Source organism: Ovis canadensis, chromosome 5, assembly GCF_042477335.2.
Source record: "Ovis canadensis isolate MfBH-ARS-UI-01 breed Bighorn chromosome 5, ARS-UI_OviCan_v2, whole genome shotgun sequence".
NCBI classification, from domain to species: domain Eukaryota; kingdom Metazoa; phylum Chordata; class Mammalia; order Artiodactyla; family Bovidae; genus Ovis; species Ovis canadensis.
The window spans coordinates 64,442,250-64,458,486 of record NC_091249.1 but is presented as its reverse complement, the minus strand read 5'-3'; the positions used below and the strand labels follow the sequence as shown (position 1 = coordinate 64,458,486).

Here is a 16,237-nt window from a genome sequence, read left to right as displayed (position 1 = left end):
TGCTGTCTAAAGATGATCTGATTCGCATCCCACCAACTACCCCTTATTGTGCAACCATCTGAGGGAAAGCAGTTGGATATAAAAATAAAACTTATTTTATTCTGTCCCATCAAAAGCCATGAGCCACTGAATCCATAAAAGGGAAAGAACAAGAAAAAAGGAGGTTCCAGGGACCTATATTAAGTATACCACACTGAGTTCCATCTGGTCCTCTTGCCTGGACAGTGCTGGATGAAAGGGGAGGAGCTGGGATCCAGAGGTCTTGGCTTAGGCTTAGGTGTAAGAGCTGAGGGCATGATACCCTTATGGTTCTAAACCCCCCAAGGGGCTCTATAGGCCAGGACATCCGGGAGTACGGGAGATAAGGAGTGGAGTACATGACTTTCAGAAGTCAAGTCACCCATGAAGAGCTGTCTGCTGGAGAGCATGCACGCGATCCTGGAGCTGTGCCACCTCCTCATGCCTTTGTAAGGCCTGCAGCCCTGACTGCTGCAAGAAGGCCTGGGCAGCCTGAGAGCAGGGAAGAAAGAGATTCAACACTGGGTCCCTGAGCGGCAGCACACAAACACCACAGCCTTGAGTTAGCCCACCTCTTCTTGGAAGAGTGTATTCCCAACAAGAGTACAGAAGTTTGGACCTGGAGCCCACCTAGGCTAGCCAGGCCCAGAGAAATGACTAAAGACTGTAAGGAAGGGGGCCATGGTGGAACAGGGGGACAGGGGACTAAGGCCAGAAACCCACCCCTGGCTGATAGAGGAACAGCAGCTGCAGCAACTCCACACTCTGGCCTACTACTTCAGTGTCAGAGAGGGCCAGTGTGTCCAGCAAGGTGGGGAGCAGGAGCCCTGGCCATAGATGCTGACAGTAAGCGGGACCTTTCTCTGCAACGTTGCACAGAACTGTGAGCACCTGCAGACGGAAACATGTACACAGTACCCACAATGAAACCCAAAGATTTTAATGATAGCTGGAATGGGGTGCTGACCACATGCCCAGTCACCATGCCAAGCACTCTTAATATGCATATTCTGTAATCCCTTCAGGCACCCTCTGGTAGGATTACTATTCCCAATTATAAGTGAGGAAACTGAAGCTTAGTTAATAACTAGTAAACTATAGTTTAGGAACGCACACCTATACTGTTCTGTGAGTGATGGTCTGGCCCTGAAGGAATGCATACCACACCACCTGCCTGCTCTCAGCTCAGGGTACTTCTGAGGGCTCAGGTCTGCTCCCCCTGTTTTACACTTAGGCCACCATATCTTGGACCCAAGGGACCCAAATACCTACCAATACGCTCACCACATTAGACACTGACAACAAGTGCAAGAGGGGCTCAATCAGATCCAGGGAGATCAAGGAGGTACAGAAACTAGGACTGTTTGCTGAAAGGGAAAATGTTAGAGTGAAGTTGCTTCAACTCAGGCATGAAACCAACCCACTCCCAATCCTACCCACCTCAGCCCAGACCCAGAGGAAATATTCCCAGGAGCTAAAGGTCCAGGCCAAGGAAAATCGTGCTTACCAGTGAGGTTGTTAAGGAGCCAGAGGCCCTCAGGAAGCAGGCTGGGCTGTTTGTGGAGAAAGAACTGCAGAAGGATAAATAAGGCTGCCAGAACACGCTCATCTTGGAGATGCATTGGCCCTCCCACAGTCTCTGCTGCTGCCTCTGTCAGCAAGTTGCTTAGACACCGAACAACAGGGCATACCAGCTGTAAAGACAAGTAGGGGTTCAGGTTTAAGGAGGAACCTGCACATGAGCTGAAACTGAATCAGAGGGTCACCCAGATATTGACCTGTCCACATACCAGCTCCAGTCCTGCATCCTCAGTTCTCTGGACAGCCGCAGCCAAGTCCAACAGCAGCAGCCCCAGGGTGGTTAGAGCCCCCTGGGTGATGAGCAGGGCATTGTTGACCTGGCTGGGCAACAGGAAGCAAGCAGTCACTATTCAGTCAGTCCTTCCTTAAGCTGGCAAACAGCTTAGGTCTGTGTGTTCCCTGAGCTCCAAGAAGAGAGGACCAGAGAAGAAAGAAACTCATCCCCACAATTCCAGAAACTAAAGCCTGAGTGTCATGGAAGGAAGCCCCAGAGGAAGTCTGTTGCACTTTCCCAATTGCCCTATTACCTGCAGATGATGTAGTGAAGGCACCAGGCAAACTCCACGGCTACCCCAAGGTTCAGCTTTGGGCCAGGTTGTAACAGTTGCAGTATGTGCTGGGGAAGAGTAGAGCCCAGGACCAAGCTGTCAGTAGAAGCAGAGGTGTGAGTAGGAACCACAGAAGGCAAGATGTCAATCACTCTTCCCAAACCTGAAGAGCAGGTGGGAAAGTGCCCAAAACCCAAAGTTCTTCCCAGTTAGGCACATGGGGTTGAAATGTCCAATGAGTTGGAAACAAGACTCAGGCATCCAGGGGCTACACTACCAAGTAGGTCACACCTGCCTACACATAAGTTTTACTTACGGGATAATCTTCTCTGGAGCTTCCTTAGCCTGCAGAAGCTGGGACAAGGCATATCCAAGGGCTTCCAGCACAGTCAGATGGGGAGACTAGAAGCAGAGTAGGGATCTGACTCTGGAACCTAGGCCATAAGGTTTCCTAAGACTTTCAATCCCTCAGCACAGAGAAGAGGCTGGAGCTGCCTAACCAAAGCAGGTGGGGCGTGTAAGGAGATGGGTACTCCAGGAGGAAGAAAGGAGGTGGACACTCACCTGGATGCAGGCAGCCAAGGCCGGAACAATGCCCTGAGGTAGAAGCTGCCTTCTCACAGCCTCACTCTCCACAATCAGGTTACCCAGGGTATACAGACAGAGCTCCTGAGAGCAGAACAACAAAAGCACTGGACTTGGCCTACCTCAGGATCTCAGGCTGGGGGTGGATGGGCCAGGGTTGAGGGGGAGGAGGGCATGGGTGGGGGCTGGGGTGGGAATGGGAAAGATGAAGCATCCCAGTCCCTGAGAATCTGAGCACAGGGGAATGGCAGGTGATGGTGCATGTATGGCTGTGGCTGTCAGGGAACCAGGTTTTCCTCTTACCTACCTGCCGCTCAAACTGGACCCCAAAGCACAATTTTTAAATCCAACCCAAGAACAAGGTAGGACAGGACAGGGCTTACTATAAAGTCTGAGCTGTGACCGGAGAGGTAGGTGAGAAGGTAGGAAGTGGCTGGCAGGCAGGCCTCAGCCACCGCAGACTGCTCAGAGTGAGAGAGCTCATGAAGGCACCGAGCCGCCTCAAGCTGCAGCAGGGCCTTGTTGCTGGTCAGGAGCCCAACCAGGGTCCGAATGCTGCCCTCCAGCCTACGTGAGTGAGCACCAGAGTCCTTCTCAGCTAGCTGCCCATTCCCTCCACACCCCTGTCCATCCCCCAGAGCCCTAGCCACCCACTCACATCATCCACACTGACCTGATGAAGGTCTGTTGTGTCTCAGGGTGCTGCAACCCTCGACGAAGGCTGACCAGAGCCCTCTCCCTCTCTTTTTCCTCTATCCCCCGCTGGGCCAACCGCAGGAACTCCTGGATCTGCAGCACAGGGCAGGAAAATGAGACATGGCAACACATCGATCCCAGATAGCAAGGCATGAGTTCTGCTCGACTCCACCTGTGAGCCCTGCAATATGGTACAATCCCTAGAACTTGTCATTCACACTATTATGGCTAATAAATGCCAACCCTGCAGTAGAGTGGACTGAAGAGAAAATCAAAACTGTTTAATACCAGCCCTGCCACTTGTTCTGCAAGGGACTAAACCCAGTGTCTCACCTGAAAAATGGGAGTAACATCTACTTTGGTGTCTTACTGGGTTATTTCAAGAATAACATTTAAACCTCCCAGCCTGGCATAACCTACCCCTCCAGCCATTGTCCCCATACAACTGATACTGCAACGACATTTAGCATAACATGAATTATTTTTTTCAATGTTTCCAAGCTTTTGCAATATCAATCCCTTCTGCCTGGGATACCATCCACAGGTCCTCCACTTCCTTCAGATTTCTCTTCTCACTGCCTCTGGGGAGTTAGTTCTTTCTGGTATCCTTTGAAAGATTCAGTGGTTTCTACTGTGCCTCATGTTTCCTTCACCACAGGCAGTAGCACATCTGTCTCCTTCAGTGGGTTGGGAACATGTCAAAGAAAGGGACTCTTTTTTTGTGTACCTGAGTACCCAGCATAGGTGTCTTGGTACAAAATAGACACACAATGAATGAATGACACAACCTAGGTATAAGTTCTTCATAAACTATACACATAAACAAAGAATAAACATAGGGTATGCCTGATGCTTACTAAATGAATAAATGACCTGAAATAAGTTCTTTCGTTCACTTATTCCATAAATGCTGAGCATCTACTATACACCAGATACTATATAGGCATCTGAATTTTCAATGATGACAAATAAGATAAAGTCTAGTTAGAAAAAAGGTAACAAACAAGCAAATAGTATAATTAACATTCTGCAGACCTACTTTACATGCAGCAAATGCAAAGCCTCTAGGAGAATAATGGGGCTGGTATATTGTTCCAAGAACTGAAAAAAGGACAATGTGGCTGAAATGAGTAAACTGATAAGATTGCAAATGGCAGAGGTTATACTATGCTAGAGTGTGTAGATCACAGGATGGATTTTGGATGCATCTGCCTGATGTGTAAAGAATGAATTTTTTAAAATTAATTTAATAGGAGGCTAATCACTTTACAATATTGTGGTGGTTTTCGCCATACATCAACATGAATCAGCCACGGGTGTACAGGTGTCTCCCCATTCTGAAACCCCCTCCCAAAGAATGAATCTGAGAGAGGCAAAATTTCGGTAGATGACCTGTTAAAAGGCTTCTGTTCAGTATGCAGAGAAGAGGGTACTGTCAATTTTGACGGCAACGCCATGTAAAGACTTAGGAGGCAAAAAAAGGCGGGGAGGGGAGGACTTGATGACGTATTGGTGTTGGGGTAAGGAAGAGAGTTGTCAAGAATGATTTCCTGGTTTCTGGCTTGACCCACTAGACGAATGGAGAAGCAAATGGCAACCCACTCTAGTATTCTTGCCGGGAGAATCCCACGGACAGAGGAGCCCGGCGGGTTACAGTACATGGGAGTCACAAAAAGTCGGACAAGACTGAAGCGACTGAGCACTAGACGGATAGAGGTGTTGAAGGGTCCGCGTTCAGGTTTGGAGACAACCCTCGAGTACAACAGAAGGAATTTGCCGCCCAGTGGGTGTGACTGTCATCACGCACCCTGATCGCTCACCTGGGCTTCTCCGAGGATCACGACCACACGTCCCCCTTCGGCTTCCTCCGTAGCTTCGTCTCTCAGCAGCCTCTTGCTGACCAGCTGCTGCTCCCTCCGCGCCTTCCGCAGTGCTGAGGGGAAAGGAGCCGGCTGAGCATGGGAGGAGAACCCACAACCCAGGGCTCGTCCCGTTGCCCCATAACCGACCGCCATAACCCCATCCTCCCGTGTTCCTCGCCCACCCGCACCTGCCTCCTGCTCCCGCCGGCGGCACCGTAGCTCCTCCACTCCACAGCCTGAAGGCCTGAGGAGGCCCCGCCGTCCGCGCCACATGATAGAAGTGGAAAAATTCTGCAGGAACTGGAGAGCCAACAACTTTACCCAGAGATCCAAAACAGGACACAGCCGGCGCAGGCACAGCGCAGGGCGGAAGGGGAGGTGCCAGTGGGCGGGGCACGAAGCGAAGGGAAGGCGGAGCGGAACGAGGGGGCGCGACCACAGGCCCGCTTGCGCGAAGCGGCGAGAGGGTGGGGCAGACAGAGGGAGGGAAGATGCAAAGACAGGATTGAGTGGGGCAAAGGCGGAGAGGGGCTACTAATTGAGGGAAGAGACCTTTCAGTTCAGTTCAGTTCAGTTCAGTCGCTCAGTCGTGTCCAACTCTTTGCGACCCCATGAATCGCAGCACGCCAGGCCTCCCTGTCCATCACCAACTCCCAGAGTTCACTCAGACTCACGTCCATCGAATCAGTGATGCCATCCAGCCATCTCATCCTCTGTCGTCCCCTTCTCCTCCTGCCCCCAATCCCTCCCAGCATCAGAGTCTTTTCCAATGAGTCAACTCTGCATGAGGTGGCCAAAGTACTGGAGTTTCAGCTTTAGCATCATTCCTTCCAAAGAATACCCAGGGCTGATCTTCAGAAGGGACTGCTTGGATTCTCCAACACCACAGTTCAAAACATCAATTCTTCGGCGCTCAGCCTTCTTCACAGTCCAACTCTCACATCCATACATGACCACAGGAAAAACCATAGCCTTGACTAGACGGACCTTAGTCCGCAAAGTAATGTCTCTGCTTTTGAATATGCTATCTAGGTTGATCATAACTTTTCTTCCAAGGAGTAAGCGTCTTTTAATTTCATGGCTGCAGTCACCATCTGCAGTGATTCTGGAGCCAAAAAAAAAATAAAGTCTGACACTGTTCCCCCATCTATTTCCCATGAAGTGATGGGACCAGATGCCATGATCTTCGTTTTCTGAATGTTGAGCTTTAAGCCAACTTTTTCACTCTCCACTTTCACTTTCATCAAGAGGCTTTTTAGTTCCTCTTCACTTTCTGCCATAAGGGTGGTGTCATCTGCATATCTGAGGTTACTGATGTTTCTCCCGGCAATCCTGATTCCAGCTTGTGTTTCTCCCAGTCCAGCGTTTCTCATGATGTACTCTGCATATAAGTTAAATAAGCAGGGTGACAATATACAGCCTTGACATATTCCTTTTATTATTTGAAACCAGTCTGTTGTTCCATGTCCAGTTCTAACTGTTGCTTCCTGACCTGCCTACAGATTTCTCAAGAGGCAGGTCAGGTGGTCTGGTATTCCCATCTCTTGAAGAATTTTCTATAGTTTATTGTGATCCACACAGTGAAAGGCTTTGGCATAATCAATAAAGCAGAAATCGAGTTTTTCTGGAACTCTCTTGCTTTTTCCGTGATCCAGCAGATGTTGGCAATTTGATCTCTGGTTCCTCTGCCTTTTCTAAAACCAGCTTGAACATCAGGAAGTTCACGGTTCACATATTGCTGAAGCCTGGCTTGGAGAGCAAAAATCCCAATTTTACAGGTGAGAAAAATGAGACAAATACAATTATGGATCACTGTTCTGCCTAAAAGGGAATGGCATTATTTTTGCAATAAAGTAATTGTTTCATCAACTTTGAGCACCACTAATCTACTAGGTAATGGAGAAACACTAGTGAATTAAACACCATGTTCCAGGGAATTCCCTGGCAGTTCAGTGGTTAGGACTAGGTGCTTTCAATGCCATATGCCCAGGTTCAATCTGCCCTCTGGAACTAAGATACTGAAAGCCGGGCGGCACAGCCAAAACAAAAACTGTTCCATACCCTCAAAATCTGAATTGTGCCCAACTAAGCCCTACATGGTCTATTTCCTGCATACCTCTCCAGCCGTGCCTTACTCATCTCTCCTAGGATTTTCGTTCCCTAAACAAGTCTTGCACTTTTTTCTCTTCTGGGCTCCTGCACAGGCTGTTCCGTTGTCTAGAGCCCAGTTTCTACCACCCCACCTCTACTAAAACCAGCCTCCTTCCTTTAACTAACACCATCCTCAAGATCTCTAGTGCCCTTCTCAGAACAACTGGACCAATGCCCCTGTTTGAGAGCATGTAGCACCATACACTTCTTTGTAACCCTTTTCACAGCTGTCATTGTTACAGTGTAATTTTTTGATGTTTTCTCCTCCCAAAGCCCCTTCACAACCCCAAGAGAGTAAAGTCCTGGTAGCACTTAAGAATTTTTATTGAGGGAATTCCCTGGTAGTCCAGTGGTTAGGACTCCATGCTTTCACTGCTGAGGACAGAGAGTTCATTCCCTGGTGATGATCTAAGATCCTGGGCAAGGTGTGTGCCAAGAAAAAAAAGTTAAAGAATTCTTATAGAAACTGCTGATCTTTTGAAATTAAAAGACACTTGCTCCTTGGAAGAAAAGCTATGACAAATCCTGGACAGCATATTAAAAAACAGAGACATCACTTTGCCAAAAAAATTTCAGTAGTCGTGAGAGTTGGACCAAAAAGAAGGCTGAGCGCCAAAGAATTGATGCATTCAAATTGTGTTGCTGGAGAAAACTCTTGAGATCCCCTTGGACAGCAAACAGATCAAACCAGTCAATCCTAAAGGAAATCAATCCTGAATATTCAGGAAGGACTGATGCTGAAGCTGAAGCTCCAATACTTTGGCCACCTGATGCAAAGAACTGCCTCATTGAAAAAGATCCTGATGCCGGGAAAGACTGAAGGCAAAAGGACATGGGGGCAGCAGAGAATGAGATGGTTAGATAACATCACTGACTCAATGGATATGAATCTGAGCAAACTCTGGGAGTTAGTGAAGGACAGGGGAGTCTGGTGTGCTTCAGTCCGTGGGGTTGCAAAGAGTCGGAAACAATTTTTTGAAAGCTACTACTTAGGCAAAAGTGCAAGTAAGAACAAATCCAGAAAAGGAAAGTGTACTTCAAACCAACTGTTCTTCAGACCAACTTCCTTCCCTTGAATTTAATTCCACTTCTTGGAGTCAGTCAAGGAAGTCTTTGATTTCTTCCACAAAGCATCTAGTTAAATATCTTCAGAACATCATCTTATCCTCCACATTTTCTCTTCAGCTCCAGCATCCATTCAGCCTCTGGACATTTATTGAGCATTATTTATTTATTTAGTGGAAGCATGGAGCCCTAGCCCTCAGACCAGCAGGGAATTCCCTGAGTATCATTATCGACGCACCATGATCTGGCTAGGGAATAGGATCTAGGTCTTGTCCCCTTCCTTATGGGACAGGCTGGCTTCTGACACCTACCTCTTTCTCATAATATGAAAGATAAGGCAAGTCCCTGGGAAAAATCTATGCTCTGCCCAGAGTGTCTGCTCAGTTACAGCTGCCCAAACTGTTTTTGTTTTTTCTTTTTTGGTAGGGGAGGAGGACTTGTTTTTTGTTTGTTTGTTTTGTTGCACTTATCTGCCTGGCAACACTGTTAATCCTGTAAGAAACAGCTCTGTGTCCTATTACAGGCCTAGCTGTTTCTTTCTCTAGAGCTCCCACAAGTCCTTATTTTCTCCTGTGTAAGAATCCTGTTCACCATGGACTGTAGTTCTGTGTCTGCATTTGCCTCCCCCACCTTCTAGAGTACTTGAGGAGCTATGTGATGGTCACATCAGCATCCGGAGGCTTGGCATCAGCTCTGGCACTTGGTAGACAAATGATGATATTTTTTGAATGAAGCTGTGACTTGGGGACCTTTGCAGAACCATTATTGCCCCTCTTAACTTGGAGTGTCTCCCCTAAGACGATGGAATCTTTTAAATCACTTTTAAAAATTGAAGTATAGTTCGTTTTTGTTATATTAGTTTCAGGTGTACAGCAAAGTGATTCAATCATTTATATATATATATATTCTTTTTCAGATCCTTTTTCATTACAGGTTACTATAAGATATTGAGTAGAGTTTCTGCACTATACAGTAAATCTTCGTTGTTAAGGTGATGGAATTTGCTGAGGAGGCAGGCTTCAGTAGCGTGGGTCCTCTGAATGCAGAGACTCTGCTGAAGACAACAATGAAGGGCTACCACTACATCCTTTGTGGTGGTGTTGGGATTCCAAGCCTGTTTGCCTGACTGCAGTCAGTTGATATATTTCACACTGAACTATACTCATATCTTGGTCCCCAGGGATGTCCCAGTGACATGGTCTGGCCTTTAGGCATGACTTTGGGTATTAGGACATGCCCAACAGGACATACAGGAGGCCGTGTGGTCCAATGTGGGCTCCTTGTTTAGATTGGGGACAGATGCGTAGTTACTTCTGGGAAAGAGGGAAGTGAGAATTCAAATGTTTTTATGTAGCTCTTCGCCCAGAAATCTAGAAGTTCAGACTTACAAGGGCTCTTTTAAAAGTATAGCCCTTCTGAAACTGAGGGCAGTCATCAACTAGATCTCTTGAACTATAACTTGCTTAATAAATAATATCATGTAACTTGCCTTCACCAAGCAAGCTCGCCTTAGCCTTAATCGTTCCTGCAAATTATATACCCTCATGTAGCTTACACAGTATGTCACAAGACTCCATTAATACCTCTTTGTGGGTAATACCTCTGATGTACGGATCATTATAGTAATGGTTCCTTAAGCTGATTTTTCAGGAACTTAGAGTCAGCTCTTGTCCACTTCACATTCCAGCTGATTAAGACTGCTTGAAACTACAACCCTCCAACCAGGTCTGTGTGAGTGCTGGATGGATGGCCTTTTGATGTCAGAGGGCCAAAACTTCACCCTCAGACCATGCTAATATTACCATTTTATGAATGTCCCTCCCATGAAGAAGCATGTAATTCAGATACACCTGAGCAGAGTACTGATTACCTCACCTTTTTCCCTGTCCCCAATTACTTTCTTCTGCACCTCCAACCAATCTATAACCTTCACCCATAAATATCCTAAGCCTCTTTCTGTTGAGGAGGTAAATGTGAGATTTGTTTTTCCTGCTTCTCAGATACCTCGGGAATAAATCCTTCCTACAAACTTCAGTGTTTCAGTGTTTGGCTTAATGCCTGTTAGCCAAATGAACCTGGTTTGGTAACACTTTCCCACCCTCTGGGAAACTTGCTTTTCTTTTCTTGAAAGAGTAGGTGAGTTACTAATTAATCCTCATTCAACATAGGTCCAGCTTTTCCTTCCTAGGACATAGGAATTGTGCTGGGGAGAGGGCAGGAGAGAGCTAGGTGCAAGTGAGAAAATTATATTAGGAATATCTTGTTTCTCAAATTTCAGGATAGAGAAGTGGAAACTAAGAGAGTGAGGCACTTGGCCAATGTGTCTCTGTTCAACACACAGACTTCTCTACTTTTAAGAAAGCTGTTACTTTAAAAATTGTGAATCACCACATTCCACACCTGTTACATGTAACATTGTACATCAAGTATACTTCAATTAAAAAAAAAAACTATCAGGATTACCTTCTCCTAAGACACACCTGGAGAAGGCAATGGCACCCCACTCCAGTCCTCTGGCCTGGAAAATCCCAAGGACGGAGGAGCCTGGTGGGCGGCAGTCCATGGGGTCTTAAGAGTCGGACAAGACAGTGACTTCACTTTCACTTTTCACTTTCATGCAACGGAGAAGGAAATGGCAACCCACTCCAGTGTTCTTGCCTGGAGAATCCCAGGGACGGGGGAGCCTGGTGGGCTGCAGTCTATGGGGTCGCACAGAGTCGGACACGACTGAAGCGACTTAGCAGCAGCAGCAGCAAAACACACCAAAGCTGGTCGATGAAGATTTCCGCTGTGTCTGTAACTTCCCTGGTTGTCCAGTGGTTAAGACTGCACTCCCAGTACAAGGGTGTGGACTTTCAATTCCTGGTCAGGGAACTAAGATCACACACGCAGCAGGACCCAAAAAAAAAACACCACCACCTGTTACTTTCTTAATAAACACATTTAAAGAACAAGTCAGCACAAAACAAAAAAGGACGTGGGGGGAAGCTGTTCTTTAGACCAACTTCCTTCTCTGGAATTAGCCCTTGGAGTCAATAAATGAAGTTTGCAGTCTCTTCCACAAAATATCCAGTTAAATATCTGAGGATATTCAGGGAGTTGAATTTGGGTGACAGGAAGTTAATAAAAACCACCAAGACTAGGGAAAAGTTATGGAAAGTATCCAGGCTGAATCACTGGGATGGGGGCAGGGGACATTGAGAATCCTGGCCTGAGGAACTGGGGATCTCCTTTTCTCCAACCCAAACAAGCCTGGGGGCATCTGAGTCATCTGGGCACTGCCTGGGTCAGAGGAATAGAGGCCTTGCAAGATCCTTCCTGTTGTAGCCCCTCTCCTGGCAACATACTTCATTGCGAAATTTCCAGGAAGAGTAGCGAATGGGGTGGCTGGGAGGAAAAAACGTGGGGAGTGACAGGGTTCAAAGAAGGGGGAGCAGAGCGACATCACAAGGTTACATAAACTCTCAGAGGCTTCCAAAGACTAAAGACAGGTTTGTGGAGCCTGGAAGCCGGCGTGAGCCACTGTAAAGGAAAGAAGCCACAGTCCAGCCGACAACCAGAGAGAGAGGCAAAGCCTCTGAGGATCTACCGACTATGGTGAGAGTATGCTCTCCAGGCGGAAGCGTGGGCTATCGGGGGAACCTTAGGAACCGGCTTGGGCCGCCCTGACCTCCGCTGTCTTTCCAGGTGTGCGTGCCCTGCCTGCTGCTGCTGCTGCTGCCGCCACTGCTGCGTGTGTCTGCGGACACGACAGAGCCCTGCGAGCTGGACGACGACGATTTCCGCTGTGTCTGCAACTTCACGGATCCGAAGCCTGACTGGTCTAGCGCCGTTCAGTGTATGGTTGCCGTCGAGGTGGAGATCCGTGGCGGCGGCCACAGCCTGGACCAGTTTCTGAAGGGAGTCAACACCGACCCGAAGCAGTATGCTGACACAATCAAGGCTCTGCGCGTTCGGCGACTCAAGCTGGGCGCTGCACAGGTTCCTGCTCAGCTTCTGGTCGCCGTTCTGCGCGCGCTCGGGTACTCTCGTCTCAAGGAATTGACGCTTGAGGACCTGGAGGTAACTGGCCCAACGCCCCCGACGCCTCTGGAAGCCACTGGGCCTGCGCTCACCACCCTCAGTCTCCGTAACGTGTCGTGGGCAACAGGAGGTGCCTGGCTCGGCGAACTGCAGCAGTGGCTCAAGCCTGGGCTCAGGGCCCTGAACATTGCCCAAGCACACTCGCTTGCCTTTCCGTGCGCAGGGCTCTCCACCTTCGAGGCGCTCACCACCCTAGACCTGTCTGACAATCCCAGTCTCGGCGACAGCGGGCTGATGGCGGCTCTCTGTCCGAACAAGTTCCCGGCCCTCCAATATCTAGCACTACGCAACGCGGGGATGGAGACGCCGAGCGGCGTGTGCGCGGCGCTGGCGGCAGCGAGGGTGCAGCCCCAAAGCCTGGACCTCAGCCACAACTCGCTGCGCGTCACCGCCCCGGGCGCTACCCGATGTGTCTGGCCCAGTGCACTAAGCTCTCTCAATTTGTCGTTCGCTGGGCTGGAGCAAGTGCCTAAAGGACTGCCGCCCAAGCTCAGCGTGCTTGATCTCAGCTGCAACAAGCTAAGCAGGGAGCCGCGGCGAGACGAGCTGCCCGAGGTAAATGTCCTGACTCTGGACGGAAATCCCTTTCTGGACCCTGGAGCCCTCCAGCACCGAGACGACCCGATGATCTCCGGCGTGGTCCCAGCCTGTGCGCGTTCGGCCTTGACCATGGGGGTATCAGGAACCCTGGCGCTGCTTCAAGGAGCCCGAGGCTTCGCGTAAGGTCGGGGGAAGAGCTGGGAGAGGAATGAATTGGCTCAGATCGCCCTGGCTCCGGGAGACCCTCGCCAGGACATCTCAACCAGCCAGCCTTCTGCCCCATCCTTATTAAAATCTTAAACAGCAGATCCGTGTCATTCACTCAGCAGATGTTTACTGGGCACACTGCTGGGCAGGGAATCCATTATACTTAAACTTTCTTCATCCTAACTTGCTAGAAACCGTACCCGCCCCACCATAGAAAAGAACTACGGGGGCAGAAGGGATAGGGAAGCGTGTCTAGGGCTGTGTGGGAGAACCAAGGGTTTCCCTGCCATTCGAGGTTTTCTGAACAGATTACTAGAACCTGTGTTAAAGGATGTTTGAATGGTAAACATGCTTGGAAGGATACTGAATGTTTCCTCTCTGGTGCATTTTCCAGGAGCCAGCTGCTCTCTCTCCAAGGTAATAAAACCCGGAGCCATTTACTTATTCTTACTTATTCTTACTCCAGTGAGGAAAGACAGCTATGCCACTCATTCTACCTAAGCTCTGAGGTTTATAATTTCAGGGTTGCTCTCCTGTAGTGTAGAGCCCCTCTGCCCACAAAGGTACACTGATTTTCACTCTGTCCGGTAATAACGGGGAAGCTTGAGAATGGGGAACTGATGCAAGATGCTGTAATTTAACTTCTCTGAAGCAGAGATTTTGCAATTATGTTAATATACAAATGTATGATTGTTCTTTGATTTGCAAACAGGATAACATCTTAGACCCTTCATAGCTTCTTTGGACCCCCCGCACACGGCAATTAACAGTATATGTCCTCTGAACCACATTATCTCAGAGACCCAGGACATCAACCAAGAGGGACTGTTCCTTTTAAGGGTTCCTTCTTCACCATATCAAGAAGGCAGTCACATCCATAAGGGATCTAGATATGCCTCAACGGGGACCTGAAGAGGAGTGGGGAGAGGCATGTAAACATAGCCCTTCTCCTGCCAGCCCCTCTCCAGTGTCCAGAACCACACAGATAGGAACAGAGAGTGCACATTATTACATTGATGGGAGAGTTACACAGGTCATCAGACTCAAAGAATCACAGGGACAGCTAAATAAACTGCCAATCTGTGTGGCCAAACCTCACTGGTTCCATTTTGTCAGTTTCATCTTAGGCCCACAGTCCTGCCCCCTCCCCTCTCTGCACAACTGAGCTTTACTCTACTCACTAGAAGTGTACCCAAGCCAGACAAGTTACCTAACAGCTTTCACTCTTGCCTTCATTTGATATGAAAACTAGAAGGAAAAAAAAAAGAAAACTGGAAGGATACCTTTTGCTGACACAGATGGTTAACGGTTATGAGACCCTCAGGGAGGAAAAAGCCCAGGTTCCCTTGGATGCAGATGTGCAGCTTACTTGGTAGTCAAATTCTGTTTTTAGCCTTGACCACTTTAAATCTCAGGTATTCCCGTCTCAGAGTGCATCTGTGAGTGCCTCTGGATCTTGGCTGTATGTAAATTCACAACATTCGCATTATGTAAGTAACATGGCTGTATGTCAGTACCCACAATAAACTTTAAACTGTACTTTATGGAGTTGCCTGCTTCGTTTTTTCATCTCAAAGTTCTTTCTCAGTCCGATGGATATTATTCAATATATCTGCCTCCCAACATCTGGGCTCTCCATTCAATGGTGGTGGTAGTGGTTTAGTCATTAACTTGTGTTTTTTGCAACCCCATGGACTGTAACCTGCCAGGCTCCTCTGTCCATGGGATTTCTCAGGCAAGAATACTGGAGTGGGTAGCCATTCCCTTCTCCAGGGCTCTTTTCAAAGCTACTAATCAATATATCTGTCTTCATGCCAGTACCATACTGTTTGGTTACCTCGGTAATAAGGTGTGAAATCAGGACGTGTGAGGTCTCTAATTTTATTCTTCTTTTCAAGATTGCTTTGGCTTCTTGGGGTCCCTTGAGAGTCCACATGAATCTTAGGATGGATTTTTCTATTTCTGCAAAAAAAAGCCACTAGGTTTTGATAAGAATTTAATTAAATCTGTAGATTGTTTTGGAGAGTGTTGATATCCTAATAATATTGTCTTCCAATCCATGAACATGGGATGATTTTCCATCCACTTGTATCTTTTTTCATTCTTTCAGCAATTTTTGTAGTTTTCACTGTACATGTCTTTCATCTCTTTAATTTCCAAGTATTTTATTTTTGATGATATTTTAAATGGAATTGTTTTTCTTAGTTTCCTTTTCAGACTGTTCATTGTTAGTGTGTAGAAACTGCTGAATTGAAACAGACTGTGGGGATTTTTATCAGGTACTGTTGTACTTATTTTGGCTGTGCTGGGTCATCATTACTGCATGCAGGTTTTCTCTAGCTGTGGTGGGCAGTGTCAGCTCTCCAGTTACAGAGCACGGGTTCAGTAGTTGCAGCGCGTGCACTCAGTAGTTGTGGTAGACAGACTTGCTTTGCAGCGTGTAGGAACTTCCCAAACCAGAGATCAAATGTGTGTCCCCTGCATTGCAAGGCAGATTCCTAACCACTGAACCACCAGGGATGCCCCAGGTACTCTTAACTACTCATGCATAGTGAAACTGAGAGAAACAGACTCTTGGGTTAATTCCTACTTCCGAAGGCCCCTACATTGGACTTATCTACAGAGAGGGTTGCTGACCTCAAAGTCACCTTGAAATGACATTCAAACAGAGGAAACTGCACCTACACCAGGACAAGAAGAAGACATCAGAAGTAGACAGCTTACCCAAGATGCTAGGCCTGATCCATATGATCATTGATGTTTCCTTAACTTCTTGGACCTTTGCATATAAATCAAATGTTTTTCTATCATGGGCACAATTCTATGCTAGTTTTTTTTAAAAAATCAATCCAGTTGTTGTATTTATGGCCAAAAACCTATATTTAGTACTTCCAGATTACC

At 47.7% G+C, this 16,237-nt stretch overlaps 2 protein-coding genes across 5 annotated transcripts; one reads left to right on the top strand and one right to left on the bottom strand.

Moving 5' to 3' along the window:
- Positions 1-72: 72 nt before the first annotated feature.
- Positions 73-11,380, bottom strand: TMCO6 (transmembrane and coiled-coil domains 6). Of its 4 annotated transcripts, XM_069592265.1 has the most exons (13): positions 10,970-11,380; positions 5,479-7,035; positions 5,249-5,361; positions 3,406-3,521; positions 3,116-3,299; positions 2,712-2,816; positions 2,464-2,549; positions 2,127-2,243; positions 1,809-1,920; positions 1,526-1,712; positions 1,291-1,385; positions 742-909; positions 73-510 (listed from the first exon to the last, which is right to left on the bottom strand). In XM_069592265.1, the coding sequence occupies exons 2-13, from the start codon at positions 5,561-5,563 to the stop codon at positions 397-399; spliced, it is 1,482 nt and encodes a 493-aa protein (XP_069448366.1). In that variant the 5' UTR covers positions 5,564-7,035; positions 10,970-11,380; the 3' UTR covers positions 73-396. The 4 variants fall into 4 exon arrangements, with proteins under 4 accessions (XP_069448366.1, XP_069448365.1, XP_069448367.1 ...); XM_069592264.1 differs by lacking the exon at positions 10,970-11,380 and having other exon boundaries at positions 1,797-1,920; positions 5,479-5,660; XM_069592266.1 differs by lacking the exons at positions 2,464-2,549; positions 10,970-11,380 and having other exon boundaries at positions 1,797-1,916; positions 5,479-5,660.
- Positions 11,381-11,465: 85 nt separating this feature from the next.
- CD14 (CD14 molecule) lies at positions 11,466-14,880 on the top strand. Its single transcript, XM_069592271.1, has 2 exons — positions 11,466-12,103; positions 12,194-14,880. Exons 1-2 carry the CDS (start codon positions 12,101-12,103, stop codon positions 13,310-13,312), a joined length of 1,122 nt encoding a protein of 373 aa, XP_069448372.1. The 5' UTR covers positions 11,466-12,100; the 3' UTR covers positions 13,313-14,880.
- The last annotated feature ends 1,357 nt before the right edge of the window (positions 14,881-16,237 follow it).

Excerpts from the sequence above, each read along its gene's own strand:
- TMCO6 (XM_069592264.1), bottom strand. The coding sequence starts at position 5,563 with ATGTGGCGCGGACGGCGGGGCCTCCTCAGGCCTTCAGGCTGTGGAGTG. Across the intron at positions 2,244-2,463 it reads GCTCCAGAGAAGATTATCCC|CTTGGTCCTGGGCTCTACTC; the intron begins GTAAGTAAAACT and ends TTCTACTGACAG. Across the intron at positions 1,921-2,126 it reads CTTCACTACATCATCTGCAG|CCAGGTCAACAATGCCCTGC; the intron begins GTAATAGGGCAA and ends CCTGTTGCCCAG.